Source organism: Lepisosteus platostomus, chromosome 2 (genome assembly GCF_059453375.1).
Source record: "Lepisosteus platostomus isolate fLepPlt1 chromosome 2, fLepPlt1.hap1, whole genome shotgun sequence".
Taxonomy (NCBI): domain Eukaryota; kingdom Metazoa; phylum Chordata; class Actinopteri; order Semionotiformes; family Lepisosteidae; genus Lepisosteus; species Lepisosteus platostomus.
The window spans coordinates 33,895,368-33,917,395 of record NC_142612.1 but is presented as its reverse complement, the minus strand read 5'-3'; the positions used below and the strand labels follow the sequence as shown (position 1 = coordinate 33,917,395).

Below are 22,028 nucleotides of genomic sequence, written 5' to 3'. Positions count from 1 at the left end.
TAGTTGATAATAAAGCCTGGAAGCCTGGAGCAGTGAAACATGAATCAGAGGACACAAATGGAAACTCTGGAAGTATTTTTAAAAACCAAGAAGCGGAGGTACTTTTCCACCCAAATTATTGTGGTAGTATGGAACAAGCTACAAAACCGTGTTGCTCAAGTCACTTTTCTCCCTTCTTTCAATAAACTGCTGAATAAGATACTTGGGAAAATTAGCTATTAACTACCAAATAATCTAGATGAATAGTTGATCTAGATCTAGTTGAATAGCTTCCTCTCATTATAACCTTTCTCAAGTTCTTTACTGCGCATTCTGTGTCACCTAGCGGCCTTGGGTGTTACTGCAGGTAGTGACAGAATATTAATTATGCAGATGAACTGCTGGGAAATAACTACAGAAGCAACCACCTTGTGGTTATTTTTGAATGGTGTGTTTTCTATTGACAAAAGTACTTATTAGTGGTCTACCCACAGCATTTTTAAATTCTAATTTAAACTAAACAAGATACACTATAATTTATTTAAACTGCTGAACATGTATTTTTAATCCAGATCATTTGTAGTACTTGCATTTGAAGCTGAGTTTGTAGTGTTATGAAGGTGTCTTTTTACTTAGATAGGTTTAATTTCAACATATGGTTATCTGTATTTAAAAACTGAAAATTGTAATTAAAGACACTCTCAACACAAATGCTGATTTTATTACAGTACTGGTTATATGTGTAAACTGCAATGCATTTTATGGGTGACTTGACGGCAATAAGATGGTGGCTTTATCCTTATTTTGTATTGCAAAAACAAAAATATATATAATACACATAAAAGTACGTATAACATAATCGAGAATACATAATTCAGTTGCATTTTACCAAATAAAAAAAAGATTAAGTAAAGATATGATACGTACAGCTTTCATGTTTAGTCTGGAGATATCCGCCCATTTCTATTTTAAATTGTTTAAATGTGGGTCTCTTTCCATTTTATGTTTTTATATTTATATTATATTTTTGTATTTATCAATGTGATTAACATTAAAACATGAAAGTAACGTAACATCTATTTCTCTAAAAGAAATGTCAATATCAGTATCCTTAATATACAATATATATATATAATTTTGTAGACCACAAAATCTGTTTAATTACACATTTCACCATCAACATCAACCATCAACAATTAATTGTTTTACCCAGATGATACCAGTTTAACATTTAAGTTTTCAAAGAACTTAAAGGTTTTATTTCTATACACTTCTTATATACTTCTTGATAAAAATTCTCTTAAATAATTCTGCATGCATTTTATCTTAAAAATAGAATGATATGTTAAGCATTTTGGTCCTATTCTGCTTTTGTTCGACAAATAATATATTTTTAAGGTAATGGGGTTTATTCCTCCAAATAAAATAAAAAAGTTTAAAGTTGTTAGCTTCATCCTCAAGTTTTGAGAGCTCATGCTGTCGCCCTTTGATGGCGTAAAATGCTCGCGTTGTCGCCTAACGATGTCCAATCAGTGGTGTGCCTACTGGATGAAGCCAGATTGAATTTGAAGCTGGTGGTGTATGACTACGCGCGTAGATGGCTCTAAACGCAGTGAATGTTTGCATCGATTAAGGATGGACGATTCGGTGAAATTTTCGAAAGATTTCTATGAAGAGGTTGATAAGAATGCCGATGCTTATGAGAATAAATTGGATGAGATTTGTCAAAAGGTGGGTTTATGTTTTCAAATCAAAATGTTTGCTGGCGTTTTCGCTACGTGCATTCGGCTCATGAGCACACACGACTATAATATAACATTACTTTATTAACCCTTTACAATTTCTTGCATTAGGAATTATTTTTTCGCATACCCCAGCTTGCTCTCCATGAAGACTACGCAGTGCTAAAGGACTGCATAAAATCTAACAGACGTTTATTAAAAAAAAACGCTAGGACTTTCTTTTCCCGCAACCTCCGTGAGGCCGTTACTGATCGGGGCAGTTGCAGATGTGGCCGTTTTTTTTTAAAAATGTATCCTTCGAGCGTCTCGCAGCAAGCACAAAATACTGTAAATTAACTATGAACGGTTATGGCAAAGTGCTTAATTCAAATTATTATTGAGCTTTAAGGAAACAAATTATGACTTAAGAGACTTCTTCAGTATTTTTTCTTTAAAAATGTAGCGGCAAATCGAAAGTGTCGATGGTTTTAAAACATTTAAGAAAAGATTACATCAAGCTACACTGCGATGTAGTATTTATAGGCTGCATATTTTTCACATCACACAGACACTAGGGACAGATCTTCTAGAACCTGCGAGGATGTCTTTGCACTGTGGGAGAAAACCCACAAAAACACAGTGAGAACATAAAAAACTCCATGCGGACAGGGAGGCGGCAACGCTGACCACAGCGCCACCCTGAAAGTGTAGTGGTTCCCCATTGCACACTGATTAAACATTTTCTCTATTGGCAGTTATAAGAAATCAAGCATGTTTCTTCACTTTAATCATTGGAGTTTCATGAATGTGCTATTAAGTCTATATAGTTCCTGTCATAGAAAAAAGTAGAAAATTGTGAAATTAAGAACAGCAAACCCGAAATGTTAAAAGCTGGTCATTTAAGAGTTTATTAATATAAATTCATAAAACCTTGTAACGTAGCATAAACTACCTTACTGCTTGTGCAGTAAGTGCAGCCCTAGTGAACTACTTCAGTGGGTAAATGCACCACCCCTTGCCTATCACAAGGCTTATGTTACTGAAAATCAAAATGTTGGCAAAATTGCAGCTGATTAATACTTGGGTATATTAAAAATATGGAGTTAGGGTGCTGTGGTATGTGTTACACTTGTAAATAGCTGACATAACTTGAAAACCTCTCCCTTAAACATTTTTTTTTCAATACACTTAGGAGTTTTTTCATATATTTTGCCTGTTGTAATTATTTTCTTAATTGGTCATTTCCCAGTACTCCCAATTGGAAGATGATGAGGTGGTGTGTTTTTCATCGATGACGTGTTGCTCCTCAAAAGGTAAGACTATCTAGTCTGTCCTGGAATGCAGAAAAGCAGCCTTGCTCTCTCCAGCGCAATATGCCAGTGCTCAGATGTGTTTCACCTTTCCTTTTAACTTTGCAGCCTTCTCAGGAGAGTCTCTTCACTGAATTTCTATCAGTAGCTTTGAATTTGTGCTAACATCTTTGGTGGAAATCATCCATCCATTTTCTAACAGTTTTATCCAATACAGAGTCTTGTGGGAGCTGGAGCCAGTGCCAGCAATATCCTTTTGCAAGGAAGCAAAGCAAACCAATGCACCACCTGGTGCTGTTCCTGGTGGAAATCATAAATCTTGCCATTCAGTAAAACTTTCAGAAAAATTGTGAAATTCTCTGAAAAGCATCTGTAAACCAGAAATGGATGATTTAAGTTATGTTCCTTCTTTCTAATACTTCATGTAAATGTCATTTTTATTAGACATTTTATCATTTGCAGCTGTAATATGAGAAGAATATGGTAAATAAGTGAAAAGTATCATTTCATACACCTTATTGTGAAGAATTAAATTAAAATATTTTTTCAACTGTTATATGCATTATGCATGATATATGTTAACACTGCTTGTAGTGAGATCTATTTCTTGTCCCATTTTGTGAAATTACAAAAGGAAGGATACACATTTTATAACCCGACTACTCAAACCGACTTCTAAGGGTAAGATACGTTACAGTAAATGTCAACAAAATAAATCGATCGGTATTCAGAGCTAAATAATTAATGGAAGTAGTAATTACAGTTGGGTAAGGCTCTGCCAAATTTGTACATCAATTTGGAACAAATCAAAAAAAATTTAATTTTTGAACTAGATGCTTTGTTGCAAACCCCTGCAGGATTTGAGATATTCCACACAAGGGGCTAGGTGGATTGACTGGGAAAATTTTGACCCCTGATCTTTCCTGCTTACCTAGCAGCTGAGTTTGCAGGTGCACTCTGATCTAGGCAGTGTTTGGTTGCCTTCCACTTCATAGTGATGGACATCACCATGCACAAGAAATTATGAGGGGTCTTCGAAATGTTTTTGTACTCTTCTGATCTGTTTTTAATTTTTATATCTTCATGGTTGCATTTAGGCTTGAAATTCATTGTGGACTAAGGCTAGCTAATTTTCTAAATTAATTTCGATTTGCTGCAAAAAAAGGTTTGGATACTTGTGCATACATGTATTTTCCATTTTTACTTCATATTATCTGTTTCATTTTTGTTCTTTGTGGACTGTATTTAAGTTCTGTATATAAATCAATTGAAAAAGTGTAATGACTGCAAGCTTTTAAAACAACAAAATGTGAAAACTGTGCAACACTCTGAATAATTTCCCAATGCATTGTATATAAAAGCTGCCAGCAGCCATATCACCCTGCAACTCACAACTGGCAACCCACTGAAGCTAAGCAGGTGTGAGCCTGGTCAGTACCTGGATGGGAGACGCTCACCCTGCAGTCCATGTGGGTCCTAATGCCCCAGTTTAGTGATGGGGACACTATACTGTAAACAGGCGCCGTCCTTCGGATGAGACTTAAAACCGAGGTCCTGACTCTCTGTGGTCATTAAAAATCCCAGGGCGCTTCTCGAAAAGAGTAGGGGTGTAACCCCGGTGTCCTGGCCAAATTTCCAATTGGCCCTTACTAATCATGGCCCCCTCTATGAATTGGCTACATTACTCTGCTCTCCTCCCCACTGATAGCTGATGTGTGGTGAGCGTTCTGGCGCACTATGGCTGCCGTCGCATCATCCAGGTGGATGCTGCACATTGGTGGTGGTGGAGGGGAGTCCCCATTACCTGTAAAGCGCTTTGAGTGGAGTGTCCAGAAAAAGCGCTATATAAGTGTAAGCAATTATTATTATTATTAATATTATAAAAGGGGCTTAGAAAACTACTAGGTTAGTTAGGATTTTCTAATAGGACATGGTTTTGCTATTCCTGGCTCCATCATAGTAATACAGAACCTTCTGGTATATGCAGAAAGAGTTGTCCCAGGTTTGTTTGCTGATTGTGGAGTAGAGCAGAGAGCAACAGAGATTGTAGCAGCAGCTACAGCTTATGAGGTGGGGAGAGGAAGGAAACTTACCTTTATGTAAGGAAGATTTGAAAGAACATTGAATGAAAATTCTAATCATTAAACCCAAATATAACACTTAAAATATACAATAAAGCTTACAAATGTAGGACAGAGATAATTGATCTTAGCACAGTTATAAATACTATAGCTTTATTACCCTACATTGTAGTGTTCCATAATTAAACAGGTTGTTATATAATTGAATTATTAGTACTCCTTGGGTGTTACCATTTACTGTCATTAAAAGATGTGATTCTAAGTATTAGGGCATTAAACTCTACAGTGTTGATCAAGTGGAAACTAGCTTCGGTGGCAGCATTTCACCAGCACATTATCAAAACTAAGATTCAAAATAGATCCATTCATATAATAAAGGTGTTGACTGGAAAAAGCCTCACACACCTGCTGGTTTTCATTTATGATCACATGTATAGTAGTTAACAATGCTTGGAAGTGTTAAGAATCACATATTGCCAACCAATGCTAAAGTGATATTGTCAGTAATTGATACAGTGATTTTATCAGAGTGAGGTTACGTGACAACTCGGACATGTGGAAATGGGTAATAGCAATATAATAATAGCAGTAGGTCCTTGGAAGTTTTATCACATTGTACCGCAGCTCTTGGAAGTTAAGCAAGTCTGGGTGTTGTCATTACTGGACTGGGAGACCTGTAAGGAAAACCAACCTGCTCTTGTAAGTGGCGGTCTTCCCTCTAGACCAAAATTGCCTACATAATTCCCTAGTAAGTGAAGTCAATTTTTTAAATTTTCACTCCAGAACATTGTAGTTCTGTTCTTTTGTATGTATCTCTGAAAACGTTTTAAAAATATTGCACTTAAGCACAATTACCCACAACGCACACAAGATTATGTACTTTTTCATAGAGAAAAAGATGAGAGCTATGCTAAATTTTAACCTTACTTGTAACAAGGTAGAAAAATGTCTGGATTTGAGATATTGTAACAAAAGACTTTCTTTCAAAACACTCAGGAATTAAGCCCTGGGATGGAGCACCTCTATCTGCCAAATCCAGAGAATGGAGCCCTGGTGCAGCCCAAGAGGTCTGGAAGGTAAGGCTATTTCTAAATAATACACATATATGAGCTGCTTCTATCAGCTTGTGTTGTTTTCCTGGGTGCTTATTTGTGTGACCTCTTCTGCAGTGCAAAATCACAATGCATAGGTCCATTTCTGCAGGTTCCCTGTTTGATGGGCGTGGGAGTAAAGGAACAGATAGGCATTGGCTACAGTGAAAGTCCTAGAGGTTTCAGTTTAAACACCTTACCTCCACTGTGCTTTAGATTTGCTCAATGAACCATAAGGGTTTTGCAACAAAAGTTAATGGTCAGTTAAGATTTTAATAAAACTAAATGATGGGAAGGTTAAAGTGTGGTGAAAGAAAGAATGTAGTTAGTGTCAGGGTTTGTGCATTTATGGCCACCCCTGGAACTGACTTGTCTGTATTGATGGTGCACCTAATGATGACTGCAGCAGAAATCAGACATTTACAGGAGTATACTTCCATATTTCTTGGGTGGAATTATGACCCATAATATGGTCAGTGCAACTGAGGAGCTCATCAGTAGAATAAAAGTGGAATAGCTTACAATGGCCATCTTCAGAACAACATCCTTTCTCTGAACACCAGCAAAACTAAGGAGTTCATTGTGGACTACAGGAAGCATTGATGAACAGACAACGCAAGTTTCAAATTCCTAGGTGTCAACATCATGGACGATCTAACCTGGACTCCCCACACCAGCCTTGTAGCCAAGACACCACGGCAGCACCAATTCTTTCTCCGCAGACTAAAGAAGTTTGGCATGCCGTCACACATCCTTTCCAACTTCAGGTGCTCCACTGAACGAATCCTAACCAGCTGCATCAGTGCCTGATATGATAACTGCTCCGCCTGAGAGCGCAAGGTACTCCAGAGGGCGGTGAAACTGGCTCAAAACACTACCAGCTGAACGCTACCGAACATCGAGGATATCTGCTCTGTTAGATGGCTCAAGAAGGCCAGGTCTATCCTCGGGGACCCCAGTCACCCTAACCATGACTTGTTCTCTCTTCTACCATCGGGAAAACAATAACGAAGTATACAGACCAAGACCGCCAGATTTCGTAACGGCTTCTTCCCCCAGGCAGTAAGACTGCTAAACAGTCAACCACAGCAGACACCTGCAATTACCCAAACGGCCCCTGTCGAATAAGCAACCACTTGAACTGATACAGTAAACCTGCACCCTCCTGTCACATTGCACTCTCAGGACACATACAGATGCAGCCATTCAAAATGCGCGGTAAAAACCCGCGGTACGGTAACCTACCCACAAGCCACCGCGGGGCACCGGAGCATACCGCAGGGCAAGTGATTGGCTGGCCAAAATGACCGACAGGGGCACTCGTGGTGCATTGGTTGGTAGTGCAAAGATTGAATCATTTAATGTCTTTACTGTGCGCATTTTAATCCGCTTAGTTTTGAATATTTATATGGATTTTACCACTAAAGGGAAATTTTAGTAGCTGAGCATAAAAAGAAGAGGAGCATAACGCATCTGAAGGTCATAAACGATATTAATTTAAAACATTACTGTATGTATGTAAACTGTACTGTGTATGGCTGGTCTTGGTAGTTTAAAGAAAAAATACACACCAGTCTTCACTTTCTCCCTAAACATTTTTAGCATGAAAGTTTTATGAAACGGTACCCAAATATGCGATTGCTGTATAGAATGAATTTTAATTAAAAAAAATATTTAACACGAACATTAAGCTGTTTACATCTTCCGCCTGAGAACAGTCACCCGTTGCTACCCAACGCAGAATGGTGATTGGCTGACACCATCTGACACCCCTCTGATTGGAGAAAAAAGACGTGCTGGCGTGCTATACCAGGAAGAGGATTCTTTCCATTCAAAACGTGTATTTTAAAAGTTTAAGAAGTAAAAACCTTACAGCGTACACAGATTTCTAAACTGATCAGGATCGTTATCTTTGTCTTATGCATAATAATGTTCACCGCTCTGTCCAGCAAATTAATAATAAACTTTATTTTATATAGCGTTTTAAACGAATAAGTAATTAGATTGCTCATAAACCTAATCACTTGCTTTTTCTTTTTATTTAGGCTCAGATTACAACTATAGATCGAATTATTAATAACCATAATAACAACCAACCAACAAAAACAACCATATAAACATAATGGTGGTGCTGGACCTTCCAGTTTTATTTATTTATTTTTTAATCGCGTAACATAAACATATTACCGTATGCAAACTGTACTGTATACAATATGTACATGTATATTTAATGTCTTAACTGTGCCCGTTTAAGTATTGAATATTCATATCTAATTTTACCACTGAAGGGAAATCTTAACATAAACATACAGTATATGGCTGGTCTCGGTACTTTAAAGAAAAAAATACACACCGGTATTCCATTTCTCCCTAAACATTGTAAGCTTCGAAGTCTTTAACTAACGTGATACCGGAGTCAACAAGCATACTTTTAGAATTTGATTAAAAGGGAATATAATATGGAATCGCGTATCTCAAGAAATTAATAACGATATAATTATATTCATGTTGCAAAAGAACTGCAACGGACATAAAAACTCCCTTGCATGGTTTCATTACGACCAGAATCGGTCTTGAGATATTTTTAACTTGATTTACAGTATTTGAGAGGTATGTCTTAACACCGATACTACAGTGCTTAAGTACTGCTCACGTATATGTTTCTAGGTTTATATTATGCATTTCATACGGTCAAATTACTTTTGAGCAATAAGAAGCGAGAAACGGTATGCGTTTTACTTTCGTTTTGTGCTGGGACCCGTGGATTGATTAGAGATATCAAGTACATACAAGTCATTTTTTAAATGTTGTAGTTCGTCTTGAAAAAATGTTACGAGTACATCATCTATCAACAATTACACAGGTTCTGTTTCCATATTGCGGATTTTGGTTACGTAATATTATTTTCTAGATTTCACGTTGTGAATATGATGGGATGTCTGATGGGATGTTTCTAAAAATCCATCCTCTGTAAAACGTCTTCTCCAGTTGTCCTGCATATGTATTCGCTAATGAAGCTGTGTGTTCTGAGCCTAGATCTCTACATTTCTGTATGAACCAGCTTAGAGGGCTAAAGACAGCTTGTGTTTAAATTGAGTGTAAGGCAATTTATGCTTCTAAAGTCATGGTCAGCATTTATCTTTGTACTGTGTTGTAAACTTGTTCTGTGCCAAGTCACATTATTTTATAGCGTTTTTAAAGCGTTATCAAATACGGTGTTACTGTAGTTTACTGAGTCCCATGTCACATGGTCTGTGATTGAAACCTGTAAAACCTGTTTAATTCGTCACAGCCAGCACTCTTCAGGTGTGAGAGTCTTCTGCTCAGAATGAAACGCTAAAATGTTTGTGTATATTCTAATGGTAGTGGGGGCGGGGTGTGTGGGAATAAGTTTGGTTGAAACATTTTCTCTGAAAGCATTTTCTTCTTGTAACCGATCTTGTTACAGCATGTTACAGTTTACTATTATTAACCATATTAATTTTAAGTGCTTAATGTAAAATCTTGTAAAAATATATTTTCATTGTTCAAATATACATTAAGTCTGACTATCATATAATAAGTTAAATACAAAACTAAAGAAAAAATAGGGTTAAATATAATTCAAAATATTTTGCTAACAATGTTAACTGTTTATGAATAATAAAATGTATTAACTAAGGAGTAGGATGGCACAGTTGTTAGTATGTTTTTTGTTTTTTTTAACCCAATCTCCGGGAAACCATTAGTACGATGGTGAATCGGAGATTCTCAACCCTTGCTGCGTACGACTGGAAAAGAATTCGTGATCGGATCAACGAAATGCTTCGTAGGAGGAGGCAGTCTTTTCCTCTTGTCTAACAGTCTGTCCACAAACAAAACATTCCTGTTAGACAAGAGGAATTGAAAAAAAAACAATGTTGTCAATGAAAACCGGTGTGTGTGTCTCTCCCTGCTGGATGTCCCTCTCACAAACTGCTGAATGAATAAAATAATTTTATTGAAAACGAGTTTGCGATTGTCTGGTCTTTAAATTCTGTAGATACGCGATTCCATATTATATTCCCTTTTAATCAAATTCTAAAAGTATGCTTGTTGACTCCGGTATCGCGTTAGTTAAAGACTTCGATGCTTAAAATGTTTAGGGAGAAATGGAATACTGGTGTGTATGTTTTCTTTAAAGTACCGAGACCAGCCATATACTGTATGTTTAAGTTCCAAAATTAATATCGTTTATGGGCTTCACACGCGTTGCAGTATGCTCAGGCACTAAGTAAAAGGAGATGCTTCGTATTGCTTGACTAATTTTAAAAACTAAGTTATAAATATAAAAATTGCAGGCGCTGCTCTGGTGCGTCGGCTCCTACACAGTGCCTGTCTGCCGTAAGCGTTACAATATACATACAGTACCCAACACTGCTTGTACCCATCTGTCATGTAAATAAAACACCTTGAATTGAATTGAATTGAGGGGAGAAGGGGGGGATACTAAAGCCAATACTGGCTCAATGGGCTTTGACGTGCTAATGCGTTAACGGTCCGGGTGTGGCAGGCTTCCAATGTCAACTCGACTCGATTAGAAGACAATGAACGTATTTTAGCCCTAAATGAATTAATAGCAAACATGGTTTACATAAAATACATTTTTCCAAGAAAGTTTATAATAATACGATCTATAGTTGAAATCTGAGCCTACTTTAAAAATAAAGGAAAAGCATTTTCAAAGAGCAATCACGCTGTGTTTATGAAGAAAAAGTGATTAGGTTTATGAGCAATCTAATTACCTATTCGCTTAAAATGCTATATAAAATAAAGTTTATTTAGAGATGAATGATCAGTGTCGCAGTTTAAATAATGTGAGTCAGGAAACTAACACAGCGCCACCGGATTTAATAACGCAATAAAAACGCTATAAAATAATGTGACACAGTACAGCACAGTACAACAATACTGACCATGACTTTAGAAGCATAAATTACCTTACACTCAATTTAAACACAAGCTGTCTTTCTGTATGAACCTCTAAGCTGGTTCATACAGAAAATGTAGAAATGCATTAGCCTGATCATGATTAAAAAACACATAATTAAACACGCGTTTGCGATTTAAATCAGAACACGATTTAAATCAATATAAATGTTTATATTGTAACGCATACTGTCCCGCCTCCATTTCTCTATAACAATTTACTGTTGCACACACACACACAATAGAAGCAGGAACCACTGTCAGAAGGGAAGATATATTCAAAATATCGCAAATATCGATCATGTTGCGATATTTTGAAATATAAAAGTCAATTGATTGTCCATAATATCGCTTACCTATTTTTTCGAAGAAATGTTTGTTAAAATAAAAGTCCAGCACCAGCTGGATTCGAACACACAACCTACCAGTTGGAAGTCACGCACCTAGACCAGTAGGCTACAAGACAGCTCGCATGTTCAGGTAGGCGAAACAGCCTTACACAGTCCTGCCGCAGTACACGGATATAATCATACCGTTATTAAATTCTTTAGATACGCGATTCCATATTATATTCCCTTTTAATCAAATTCTAAAAGTATGCTTGTTGACTCCGGTATCACGTTAGTTAAAGACTTCGAAGCTTACAATGTTTAGGGAGAAATGGAATACCGGTGTGTATTTTTCCTTGTGATATTTTAAGCTCTAGTTGAATGATAGGTGTCGCATTTTAAATCATTTTCGTAGCTAGAAATTATGAAACGCCCTGTTAAAAGCAAGGAAGTTTTTATGCCCCGTTGAAGTAAAACAAAATGCCTGACAAAGTATGGCTTGGACAGATTCCAAGTGCTTGTACAAATGTGCTAAAGAAATTATACTTTGAGTATACAGCTTGTCCAAAGTCATCCATTATTAATACTATTAGTAATATCTTCAGTAAAGGCTTTGATGCATAAATATTTCTGATAAAGGTAGGTTGTGTACTTCTGTCCAACTGAGCAATCTTGCTTTCATAATATATACCAACATTTTAATGACTGATGATTAACATGCTGTAATACACAGTTCAAAATTAAAGGCTCAAATGCTGTACATGAGAGGTTAAGCTCCCCCTGGCGGTTTTACAAGGCGACGCCGGATAGTTAGTCACGTGACACACGTGAAATGCGTGATACCGCGTGATACTGTGACACGCCCACCGGGGTATGCCGCGAAATACCTCACCCATTTTGAATGGCTGCTGCATCTGTATGAACAGCGCTAAATACCTCCTAACCTTGTGTTACATTCGTGCAATCTGTTACTGTATTATAAATAGCAATTGTATAATTTATTGTATTGTAATCCTAACCTCATTCCTATAAATTTCTGTCCCTCTACTCTTCTATCCCTCTTAACCAGCTCTCGGATAAAGCATTTAATTGCCGACAACACCGCTGTATGATGTACTGTTCATGCATTGATAAATAAACCTTGATTGATTCATTGGCTGCAGAAAGGCTTTATAAAATATCTACAATGATCCCACAAAGATTTTCATGAGCTAATTGGGTTGCAAGCTGTTTGCAGTTACATCCTCAAAGAAATAAGTAAGCAAGTACATTTCAGATGGTCATTAATTAAATTGAACCTACTTCTTTCAATTGAAATCACTGTGTTGTCTGTGTATTTATGTACCTATGTTGTTTCCCATGGTACATTGTAATAAGCAACTGTGAAAATGAAGTATCGTGAGAGACTTTCCAAATTATATTGACAAGTACAAAGAACAGTGATTAAAAGTCCATTATCTTTCATTGCAAAGTTCACTGTGATGTTTGTCATTGTATAAACAATATTTTAATGTCTTGCACCTGATTTTGTGGAGTTTTTGAAAATAAAATCATTAAAGCCCGTCACATGTATGGATGTTTTTTTTGTTTCCACTCATGATCTATCTTCATCAGACAAACTATCATTTGTGGTTAGTGTAGCCCATGTACTCATATATCAAACATTTTTTAACATTCTTTTTTTATTTTTGTTAACACTCACTTTTTTGTTAACCTGTATGTCTTGCTGTCTAGGATTGGCCTGAAGTTAAAGAAGAATTACAGAATGGTAAGAATTATAAATCTCGTGTTTTATTCAACAGTCCAAGATGTATGCATAATGTACACCCACTCCCCAGATTACATGAGGATTCCTGCAAATCTTTATGTAAATCAAATTTTACGTAACTTTCCAGACACCCTTTCTTAGCTGTGCATAGACACATATAATCAAGCAATCAAGGGATGTTTACTAAGTTGTGCTGGTTGTGGGACACGCTACGTATTTGAATCTTGCTAAGAGAGCTTGCTATTCTGTAGCTTTTAGGGAACTTGGAGTTCCTGAGTGAAGAATCCTTGGTTTAAAAAAGCCTCTTACTTAACGGCTGCATTTTAGAATAGAATAATTTAACCAAGTGTGCCTGAATTATTTTCACCAAATCTGTGGCACCAAACAAAAGAATTCACATGCCTCTAATTATACCAACCGCTTGGGTATATTCTTGGAGAAATCCTTACAAGTTGGGAGGTTATGATTATTTTACTTGTTGAGAAATCTGCTTGATCATTTCCTGATATTTCGCTGTTTGTGTAAAACCAGATTTGTAACAACATTTTTATTTCTAAATACTGTACATTTGATCATATCAATATATAGATTTAATAAAATCACTTTTTTGACATGACTGCAGTATGGATTTCTCATAAGTTTAAAAGAAAATGCACAAGATGAGATGAGAAATGTGAAAGCAAAGCACACCTAATTATGTAACCTAATGGCGTCCTGGTGTTTACTAGTGGTGACTGCATTATATTAAGCTATTCATCCGCAGATGTAATTTGTTGCACTGCTTATTCTTTAAGCATTTAACATCAGCTCTTCATTCCTTTAATTTCTTACTATGGGACACAAGGGAGGTTTTTAGGGAAAGGTGAATTTAAATACGTTTTTAGTCTTGTGTATCCTGGGGTGTAGGTGTAGATTGCTTCGATGCAGACTTCAGATTTATTTGCTTGTTTTCCTGCACTGTTTCATAACTTTTAAAATATTTGTTTAAAAACAGGTTCAGTTTTGCCCTTGGAAACAGAAAACATTTTAGGTGAAGGTAGAAGCAGTGCTCAGGTAAGTTACACATATGCCACCTTAAGATATTAAAACATGTTTTTCATTCTCTCCTTAACCTTCAGGAGCCCAAATCATGTTTCAGGTACTGCACCTCTTATGTATCAGCTGGTTGATGGGTCTTAGTGCTGAGTCTGTCAGTTCCTTGTTTAAGTTTTTAGAGCAAGGCTCCAAGAGTGACCCTGATCCTCTGATTAAGAGTCTGCTGAGATTCCCAGGCCATGTTTGCATAAACTTGTTAATGAGTGTTGAATATGAGCTGTGTTTATCTTCACGGTGATATTGACCAGTGTGCTCAGCTGTTATGACCAGCAGCCTTAATCTCTAGGGACCTTTAAGAAGGTTACATTTGAAAGTTATTTATCCATTAGACCTTGAGCATAAAATCCATTAAAACTTGTTTTTACATTTAATTATTTAGTTAGTACCTAAATTGAGAACCACTGATTTTTTCCTTGATCTGGCCAGTAGTTAGGGAGCTTCATCTAAAGAAAGATTAACTAGCTGCTTACCATTTTCATATGCATGTATTGGTCATAAAATCAAAGTTGTCTCAAATTGCTTAATTTAGTGAGAGATATGCATCTTCTTGGCATTGAAAAATAAGATGGGGGTTATTAACACATGGATTTGCTAAAAAAATATTTATTAAAAATACATTGTTTTGAGTTTTTAAAGTGGTCAATATAATAGTCTGAGATAATACCAGGGCTGCTTTGTGACCCCTAGTGCCGTGTGACATGGTCACCATGAAATGCAATAAATGAAGTATTGTGTTTTTTACCTTGCTTTGGGATTTTAAAAGTGTTTTTTTTATATTAATGTTTTTTGCCCTCCTATCCTTTTGTCTTTTTCAGGATATGTCCTCTTATGAAGATATTGAAGGTAAATGCATTTTTTTCTTGCATTCAGTATCTCAGACAAAATTTAGTTCACATTTCCCTCTAATGTTTTTAGATGGATATGTGAAAAAAATCAATAAAATTATTTTGTTTTTTTGAGAGTTTACTGGCTAAGTTTACAGGGTGGTGTTGTTATTTATTCTTCATTCCCAAATCATATTCCAGGGATTTAGGGATCCCTTGTAATAACACAGCAGGGAAATTGTGTAGCATCCTTGAAGCTGAAGGATACTCCATAATGACTCTTTTAAAGAATAGCTGTGAGGTGCCTCATTTTTTCTTACCTGGGCCAGTGGAATGATGGCAGTGCAAGATAGTTAGCACAGAAAATAGGGGCCTTTGTACGCTAGATCTGAGCAACCGTTTTCTAAAATTCCCTCAATGCACTCATGTGCTCATCTGAATTATTTTTCAGCTTTCTGTTCAGAATAACATTAGATAATCGATATTCACTGTAATGAACAAAACCAAACATTTTATCACCTTTGATTAAGAAATGCCTGTTGCAAAATAGTCTTAAATCCAGGGCAGACCATTGCCAATATACAGTAAATGGTACTAACACAGGACAAATACTAAAATGGCATCATCAGTTTTTGCTGCTGAGAACTGAGCAGTCACATTGACAGGAGAAGCCCCAGCAGTCTGGGGCACTAATTTTAATTTTTGCACATTATCTTCTTGCCCCTGGATAATATCAAGTGTCTCTATTCCTAAAAGTCTCTTTTCTTGGAGTGTTAAACTTTTAATTTTGAAACATCTGTATTAAAAATGTCATTTTTTTAAATACATGTTCAGGTGCATCAACACAAGGTTCATTAAGACGTGACATGACAGATGAGAACGGTGAATCCAGCTGCCTCTCAAGCAGCCATGCAAACGGGTCCAGGGAGGATGCAGAGCTGCAGTCAAGCACCAGTGATAGTGCCATGATCGATCTGTATTCCCAGCTGATGTCCCGGATGAGCAGTGCCTTCCACAGAAAACACACTGCAGAGGCGGCATTTAGTGTAGTGAAGTCCTATAGGAAGCGCTTGTGGAATGCCAACAGGTCCATGTTAGACACTACTTTCAGTTTCAACCGCAAAGAGAAATCAAAAAAGGACTCAAAGAACAAATCCAGCAATTCAAAGCTTTTACGGTTTTCTAAATCCAGCCAATGTGCAGTGCAGAGCAGTCCAGAGCAATCAGACGTGAGGAGCAATAGGACCTTCATTATTTCTGCTTCTGCCAATCATACAAGACAGTCACTCACTGTGGGTAGGAAGAGCCCTTTAAGTAAGCCAAGACAAGAGTTGCAAATGTCTCCTGCTGCAAAATCTGTTAAGGGCAAACAAAGTGAATCCCAGACAACAAGTTTTTTAGTTTACTTTCCAAGAGCTAATTCTGCAACATGCTGGAAAGATTGCATGAGTAAATATATGGATGTCATGAGACCAGGCACGTTTCATCAGAGGTCTCTTTCTTCTGAACAGAACAGAATCAGCTGCCCTCCACCACTGCACCCAGCTGTTTTTTCACCCAAAAAGCCTGCTATTAGTGCCAGCAGCTCTGATTCTCCCAAGATGGACAGTTATGTCAGTATGAATCAAATACAGAAACGGGGATTTCAAAAGGCCATGAAGTCCAAAGTCAGCAGATCAGAGATGGTGTTTTATCCCAGATCCAGTCATCCTGCTCGTCTGTTGAATGAAGAATCTACATCTGACTGCAACTCTCTAGAGCAATCAGACGTGAGGCCTTTTTCTACAACATATATTGTTTCTTCTAATGCCAGTTACTCAAGAAGACCTCTCTTTCTGGGTGAGAAGAGCCCTTTAAGTAAGCAGAGTGTCATTCCTCTGCGATCTCCTCATTCCATTCAAGAAGGGGTCGCATCTGTACAGCCACAGCTCCCACGTACTCTTGTGTCGGAAAAGCACAGTGTTGTTACATCCATTGGCTGCAGTTTGCCGAAGTCAGAAGATTACAATACTGCGACTCCAAAACAGAAATATAGATATGAAAGGGCTGTTAAGACTGATAATGGCAGTTCAGAGCTTGTGGGCTCTTTCAGATCCAGTCGTCCTTCTTTGCCATTGAATACAAAATCTGCATCAGACTGCAGCTCTCCAGAGCAGTCAGACATGAGGTCTAGGACCTTCATTATTTCTGCTGATGCCACTCATACAAAACAGTCACTGACTGTGGGTAGGAAGAGCCCTTTAAGTAAGCCAAGACAAGAATTGCAAATGTCTCCTGTTAAGTGCAAACAAGGTGATTCCCAGACAATGGCTTTTTTTATTAGGTCTCCAGAAACTAATGCTGTGACATGCTTGGGAGACTCTGTGTGTGAACATGTAATGGAAGCAGGTGCGTTTCATCAGAGGTCTCTTTCTTCTGAAAAGCAAAACGTCTCTGATTCTCCTAAGCTTAAAGGTTACTCCCCTTTGAATCCAATAGAGAAATTGAGATCTAAAAAGGCTATGAGACGCAATAATAGCAGTTCAGAGCTTCTGGGTCCATCTAGAACGAGTCATCCTGTGAATGCAGAATCTATATTTGACTTCGAACAGCCAGACACAAGGGATTCCTCTAGAGCCTACATTTTTTCTTCGAATGCCAGTCAGTCAAGAAGACAACTCCTTGAGGGTGAGAAGGGCCATTATATAAAAGAATTGCAGAGACCAGAGGAGATATCTTTTCTGACTCCTGTTAGAAACAAAAATGGCGGCGGAACCAAGCCAGTGACTTACTACAAGGCTCCTATGGTAGACTTTAAGGATCACTGTAGTGATGGAGTCCATAAGGGTGAGTTTCTTCCAAGGTCTCCTGCCTCACAGCAAGGGATAAGCAGCTCCAAACCACCACTTAATGCTTTTTCAGCTGGAAAGCAGTCGCTGTTCTCCACAGAAGGATATCTAGTCAAGAAAATAAGTGAGGCTAACCAGATTCCTAAGAGGTGTCACTCCTCCTCTTCGGTGTTTCAGCAGAGCAACAGACCAGATATTGAGCCAGAGTTTGAAGATCTCTATCAAAGAATGGTTCTTGGCAAGAGTGGTACTTCATTTTGCACAGAGGGTAACAGAGTACACGAAAACACTTCTCCTGCCAGCATTCACAATGCCAGAGTGGGGAAAAGGATGGGTGAGTTTGAAGATCATACCTATCCCGAGGCGAAAAGATTCCAAGGGTTGTCTGACAGCATTAATCATGAGGGCTCTAGAAGCAATGGGGGAATGTCTCCAATTTCTAGAAGCTCGTACAGTATGTTGCAGCAATATAAGCAGAACTGAAGAGATTCACCAGCAGGACTGGATTCTTTTCAGGTAAGATTATTTTACAGAATGTGTATGTGTACTCATTTGACAAACATTCTTTACGTTAATCTTCTAAAATATTTTTTGCCTTCATGTTAATTTATAGGCAAATACGGAATTGAACCTACAAATTTCTTTATCAGTAACAAGACATAAAATGGTTATCTTTCTGCCTTTGAAAGAGATATAAGACAATTTGTACAATATTTAGGACTAGACAGAATAACTGAAATATAGCCAATAAACTGATTTTCAGTAATTTTTTGAGAAGATATCTTGTCTAACTCTTTTCTATTGTCACTTCTAGAGAACTGGAAATCTGATGTTTCAGGATGATGTAGAAGGCAAGTCACAATTCCTTCTGATTTTTCTGTTTTATCATCTTCCATTGTGGAATTGTCAGGATGTAGTGAACTCAGTAGCACAATTTATATTGTATGGTACTCTCCTCTGACATGACCAGTGTCTTAGTCCCCTGGTCCTGCAATGGATTACTTCTCGTTTCGTGTACCTAGTGGAGATTTATTCAGCATTTTGAACTGGAATTGACTTAGGCATACCACTGAAATGTTTAACTAGTCAATCCGAGTTGAATTGCAAGATGATGATTAGGATGATTAGATTAATAACATGGTTTGCTTCATATATACACAAAATCCACCAGCAGGATTGGGAGTTATTTGGTTTATATGAAGCTATTCAGTGCTTTTTGCAGCATCCTAACAAATTTAAATTTAGTGTTTGAAGGAAGAGCTAAAAGAACTACTAGTGTCTGTTGTTTTAAAACTTGTATTTTAAAAAATGTCCAGCCCTGCCTAGGGAGGCAATATATGGCAAGCCAACAATACAGTATTCACCTCAGGGCTTACAACAACCTTTTTATGTTTGACCAATTGTGCATTTCTGCTTGGGGAATCCAGTAACAATTGTCTAGTTTAGCTAGGAAAGAGCTCAAGATCCTTGACTGAGTCAACCAAAATCTGGGAGCTATGCAAGTTCAGATGTCTGTAAGTTCAAATAATATTAGTTCTGATTGGCCATTTCTTTCTCTGAAACAATAAGACCTCAAGTAAAATTTATTTTGTTAACAATTCAGCCTTCTGTCACAGAGCTGAGCAGTTCAAATAGCTCCAGTGTATCAGCCTCTGCATCAAAGCCCAGCATATTCACACACTGATTATTTTATTTATCAACAGGCTTATTGTTTACAGCCCTGCTGTCTATAAAACTCACAAACTATGGCTTTCATCATTACAATAATGTTCTCAGCACACAGGATTTAGAGGCACATAATGCCCTACTCAGAAGATATTCCTGAAGACTTCTGGAAAAAGTCATTGATGCCTATCAGTCTGTACAACACTATTTTTTAACCTCTGGGACTATACCGATCCACAGATAAGAGACATAGTCTGTAACATAGGTGCTATTTTTGTCACACATTTCCTGCAGGGTGACCAGATAGCAGACCTTTTCGTGGGCCACGGTGACTCAGCTGATGAAGAACAGTAGTGATTCTTCTACAGGTTTCCTAAAATTCTGCATTGTTAATGTAAATAAGTTAAAGTAATGCTGTTTTCAAGTTGAGGTTGAAGTTTGAATTTGTTTGCAGACAATATTTGCAGAATAAATTCCAGAATTCGTTTTGGAATGTTGTTTTCACTGTTTGTTAAACAGTAAATGGTCATTTTAAACCATAGTTTGTTGAACAGTTTTTACTTCAAGCTTATTATGCTTGGCTCAGTTGTAAAAAAGGTCATTTTCTATTGTAAAAGTACATGTTTATCCATGTGCAAAAGCTGTTTTCCAGTTTGTAAGGTTTTTGTTGAGGATGTGTACATTTGTATCTTAAATGTGCACAAGAAGTTTAATAAACATCTTCAATTAAAAAGCTTCTGATCATTATTTTGAACAAAAACTATTACTGCTTTATGTTATTGAATTATGTTACTCATGTTTCTGTGTTTAACAAAACTGCACCAACTTTTCTGGTGAACTTGGCGGTTATTAAAAACCCTGTTGGACAGTATTTCCATCACATACATGTCAAAGTCATGAAACCCCCTGTGCTTTTTGAAGTCACCCCAGTTTATAGAAATCCCAACAATTGGTATAGGTCTAAGACGCTTTCACATTTTTCCCAGGTGGTAAAAACAATGTGGTATACTTTAATCAGAGTGCACAATTCTGAAAGAACTCTGATGTCTGATGAATTGTGATGAGATGGGGGCAGCAGTTAGTGTGGTTACAGTTGTGGACTCTTGCCTAGAAGGTTGAGTTCAAATCCCAGCTGAGACACCTCTTTTGTTCCCTTCAGGGTGCTTCTGGTGACATTTGACGCATTATTGAATGCACAGAAAACTGAAAAAGTGTGTCCTTTTTCTTGAAGTGACCTAAGCTTTGAATTAAGGTTTTTAAAGGTGACCTGATAAGGTATGGACCTCATTGGGTAAAATTGCACCTAACGAGCTTTCTTGTGATTGGCAAGTTGCAATGCTTCACTGTACAAGCTGTATTACTGGTCAGAGGTTTAAAATAAATTTGACAGCTTTTTGTGGAAGAACATAAGCTATAACTGTAGTATTCTCATTCCAGAAAATGATGTTTTTTTTCTGTGAAGAAGGCTCCAAGGCCGAAACGTTGTTTCCTTTCTTCTTTTTTCCAGCATGGAATAAACCTATTACTTATTATTTATTATAGCCTTGGTGCTGTTCACAAGAACTGCTGAATTTTTCCAATGCTTCAAATGTTTTTGGAGTTTGATGTACAAAGTCAAGGACTGTCAATATTTCAGAAGGGGCATTCCAAGAGTTAACTCATGCTTATCTTTATACATCTGTGTGCCATTGATAATTGTATGATGCCAGTGATATCGAACAAGGAAGACTATATGGGGAAATGATTCAATTCAAAATTCTCAAAGGCATTGACGAAGTAAACACGGTAAACTTCTTCAGAATGAAAAGTGAAACATGAACTGGAATTGCCCTTAAAGCCAAAAACAGGAGGCATTTTAAAAGTGTTCCCTTGTTTTGTTTTTTTAAGAAATGGCTGGATTAGCTCTGCAGAAAAATTAACTGCCAAACGAACATGTGCTAATTAGCCGTCCCTCTCTAATTTATAACCATTCTTAACAATCAGATGTCCTTTCCCAGATAATGATGTTTATCTCCATGTGCAGTAATGTTGTCTTGGCTGTTGAGGTGCTGGTCAAACAGCACATAAGTACCCTTCACAGTTCCACGGGTATTTAGAATATAACTGCAAAGAGACAAAAGACTGAGCAATGTGAATGTTTCGTAAAGTATATCGAAGGTCTACCTGAGAGCAGAGCTTCTGAGATCCCTGATATTTTTGACACTTCAAACAACTTACATTTGTTTTCATTTATACTGCTCAGCCATTTCCAGGAGCAGTCAGCACTCCAGTATATCCTTGTTCAAGGGTACAACAGCAGAGCCTCAAATGGGATGTGAACCCACAACCTTTCAGTTACGAGTCTACAGCCCTGCCATATTCGTCACACTACTGACAAAAGTTATGAATTG

General features: G+C 37.3%; 1 protein-coding gene across 2 annotated transcripts; it reads left to right on the top strand.

Moving 5' to 3' along the window:
• Positions 1-1,519: 1,519 nt before the first annotated feature.
• Positions 1,520-20,371, top strand: hjurp (Holliday junction recognition protein). 2 transcript variants are annotated; one of them, XM_088606621.1, is made up of 9 exons: positions 1,520-1,710; positions 2,950-3,013; positions 6,088-6,167; positions 13,193-13,226; positions 14,345-14,364; positions 15,137-15,164; positions 15,980-18,489; positions 18,788-18,824; positions 19,933-20,371. In XM_088606621.1, exons 1-7 carry the CDS (start codon positions 1,561-1,563, stop codon positions 18,454-18,456), a joined length of 2,853 nt encoding a protein of 950 aa, XP_088462747.1. In that variant the 5' UTR covers positions 1,520-1,560; the 3' UTR covers positions 18,457-18,489; positions 18,788-18,824; positions 19,933-20,371. The 2 variants fall into 2 exon arrangements, with proteins under 2 accessions (XP_088462747.1, XP_088462740.1); XM_088606614.1 differs by lacking the exon at positions 14,345-14,364 and adding an exon at positions 14,221-14,279 and having other exon boundaries at positions 1,521-1,710.
• The last annotated feature ends 1,657 nt before the right edge of the window (positions 20,372-22,028 follow it).

Excerpts from the sequence above, each read along its gene's own strand:
- hjurp (XM_088606614.1), top strand. The coding sequence starts at position 1,561 with ATGACTACGCGCGTAGATGGCTCTAAACGCAGTGAATGTTTGCATCGA. Across the intron at positions 6,168-13,192 it reads CAGCCCAAGAGGTCTGGAAG|GATTGGCCTGAAGTTAAAGA; the intron begins GTAAGGCTATTT and ends CTTGCTGTCTAG. Across the intron at positions 14,280-15,136 it reads AAGGTAGAAGCAGTGCTCAG|GATATGTCCTCTTATGAAGA; the intron begins GTAAGTTACACA and ends TGTCTTTTTCAG.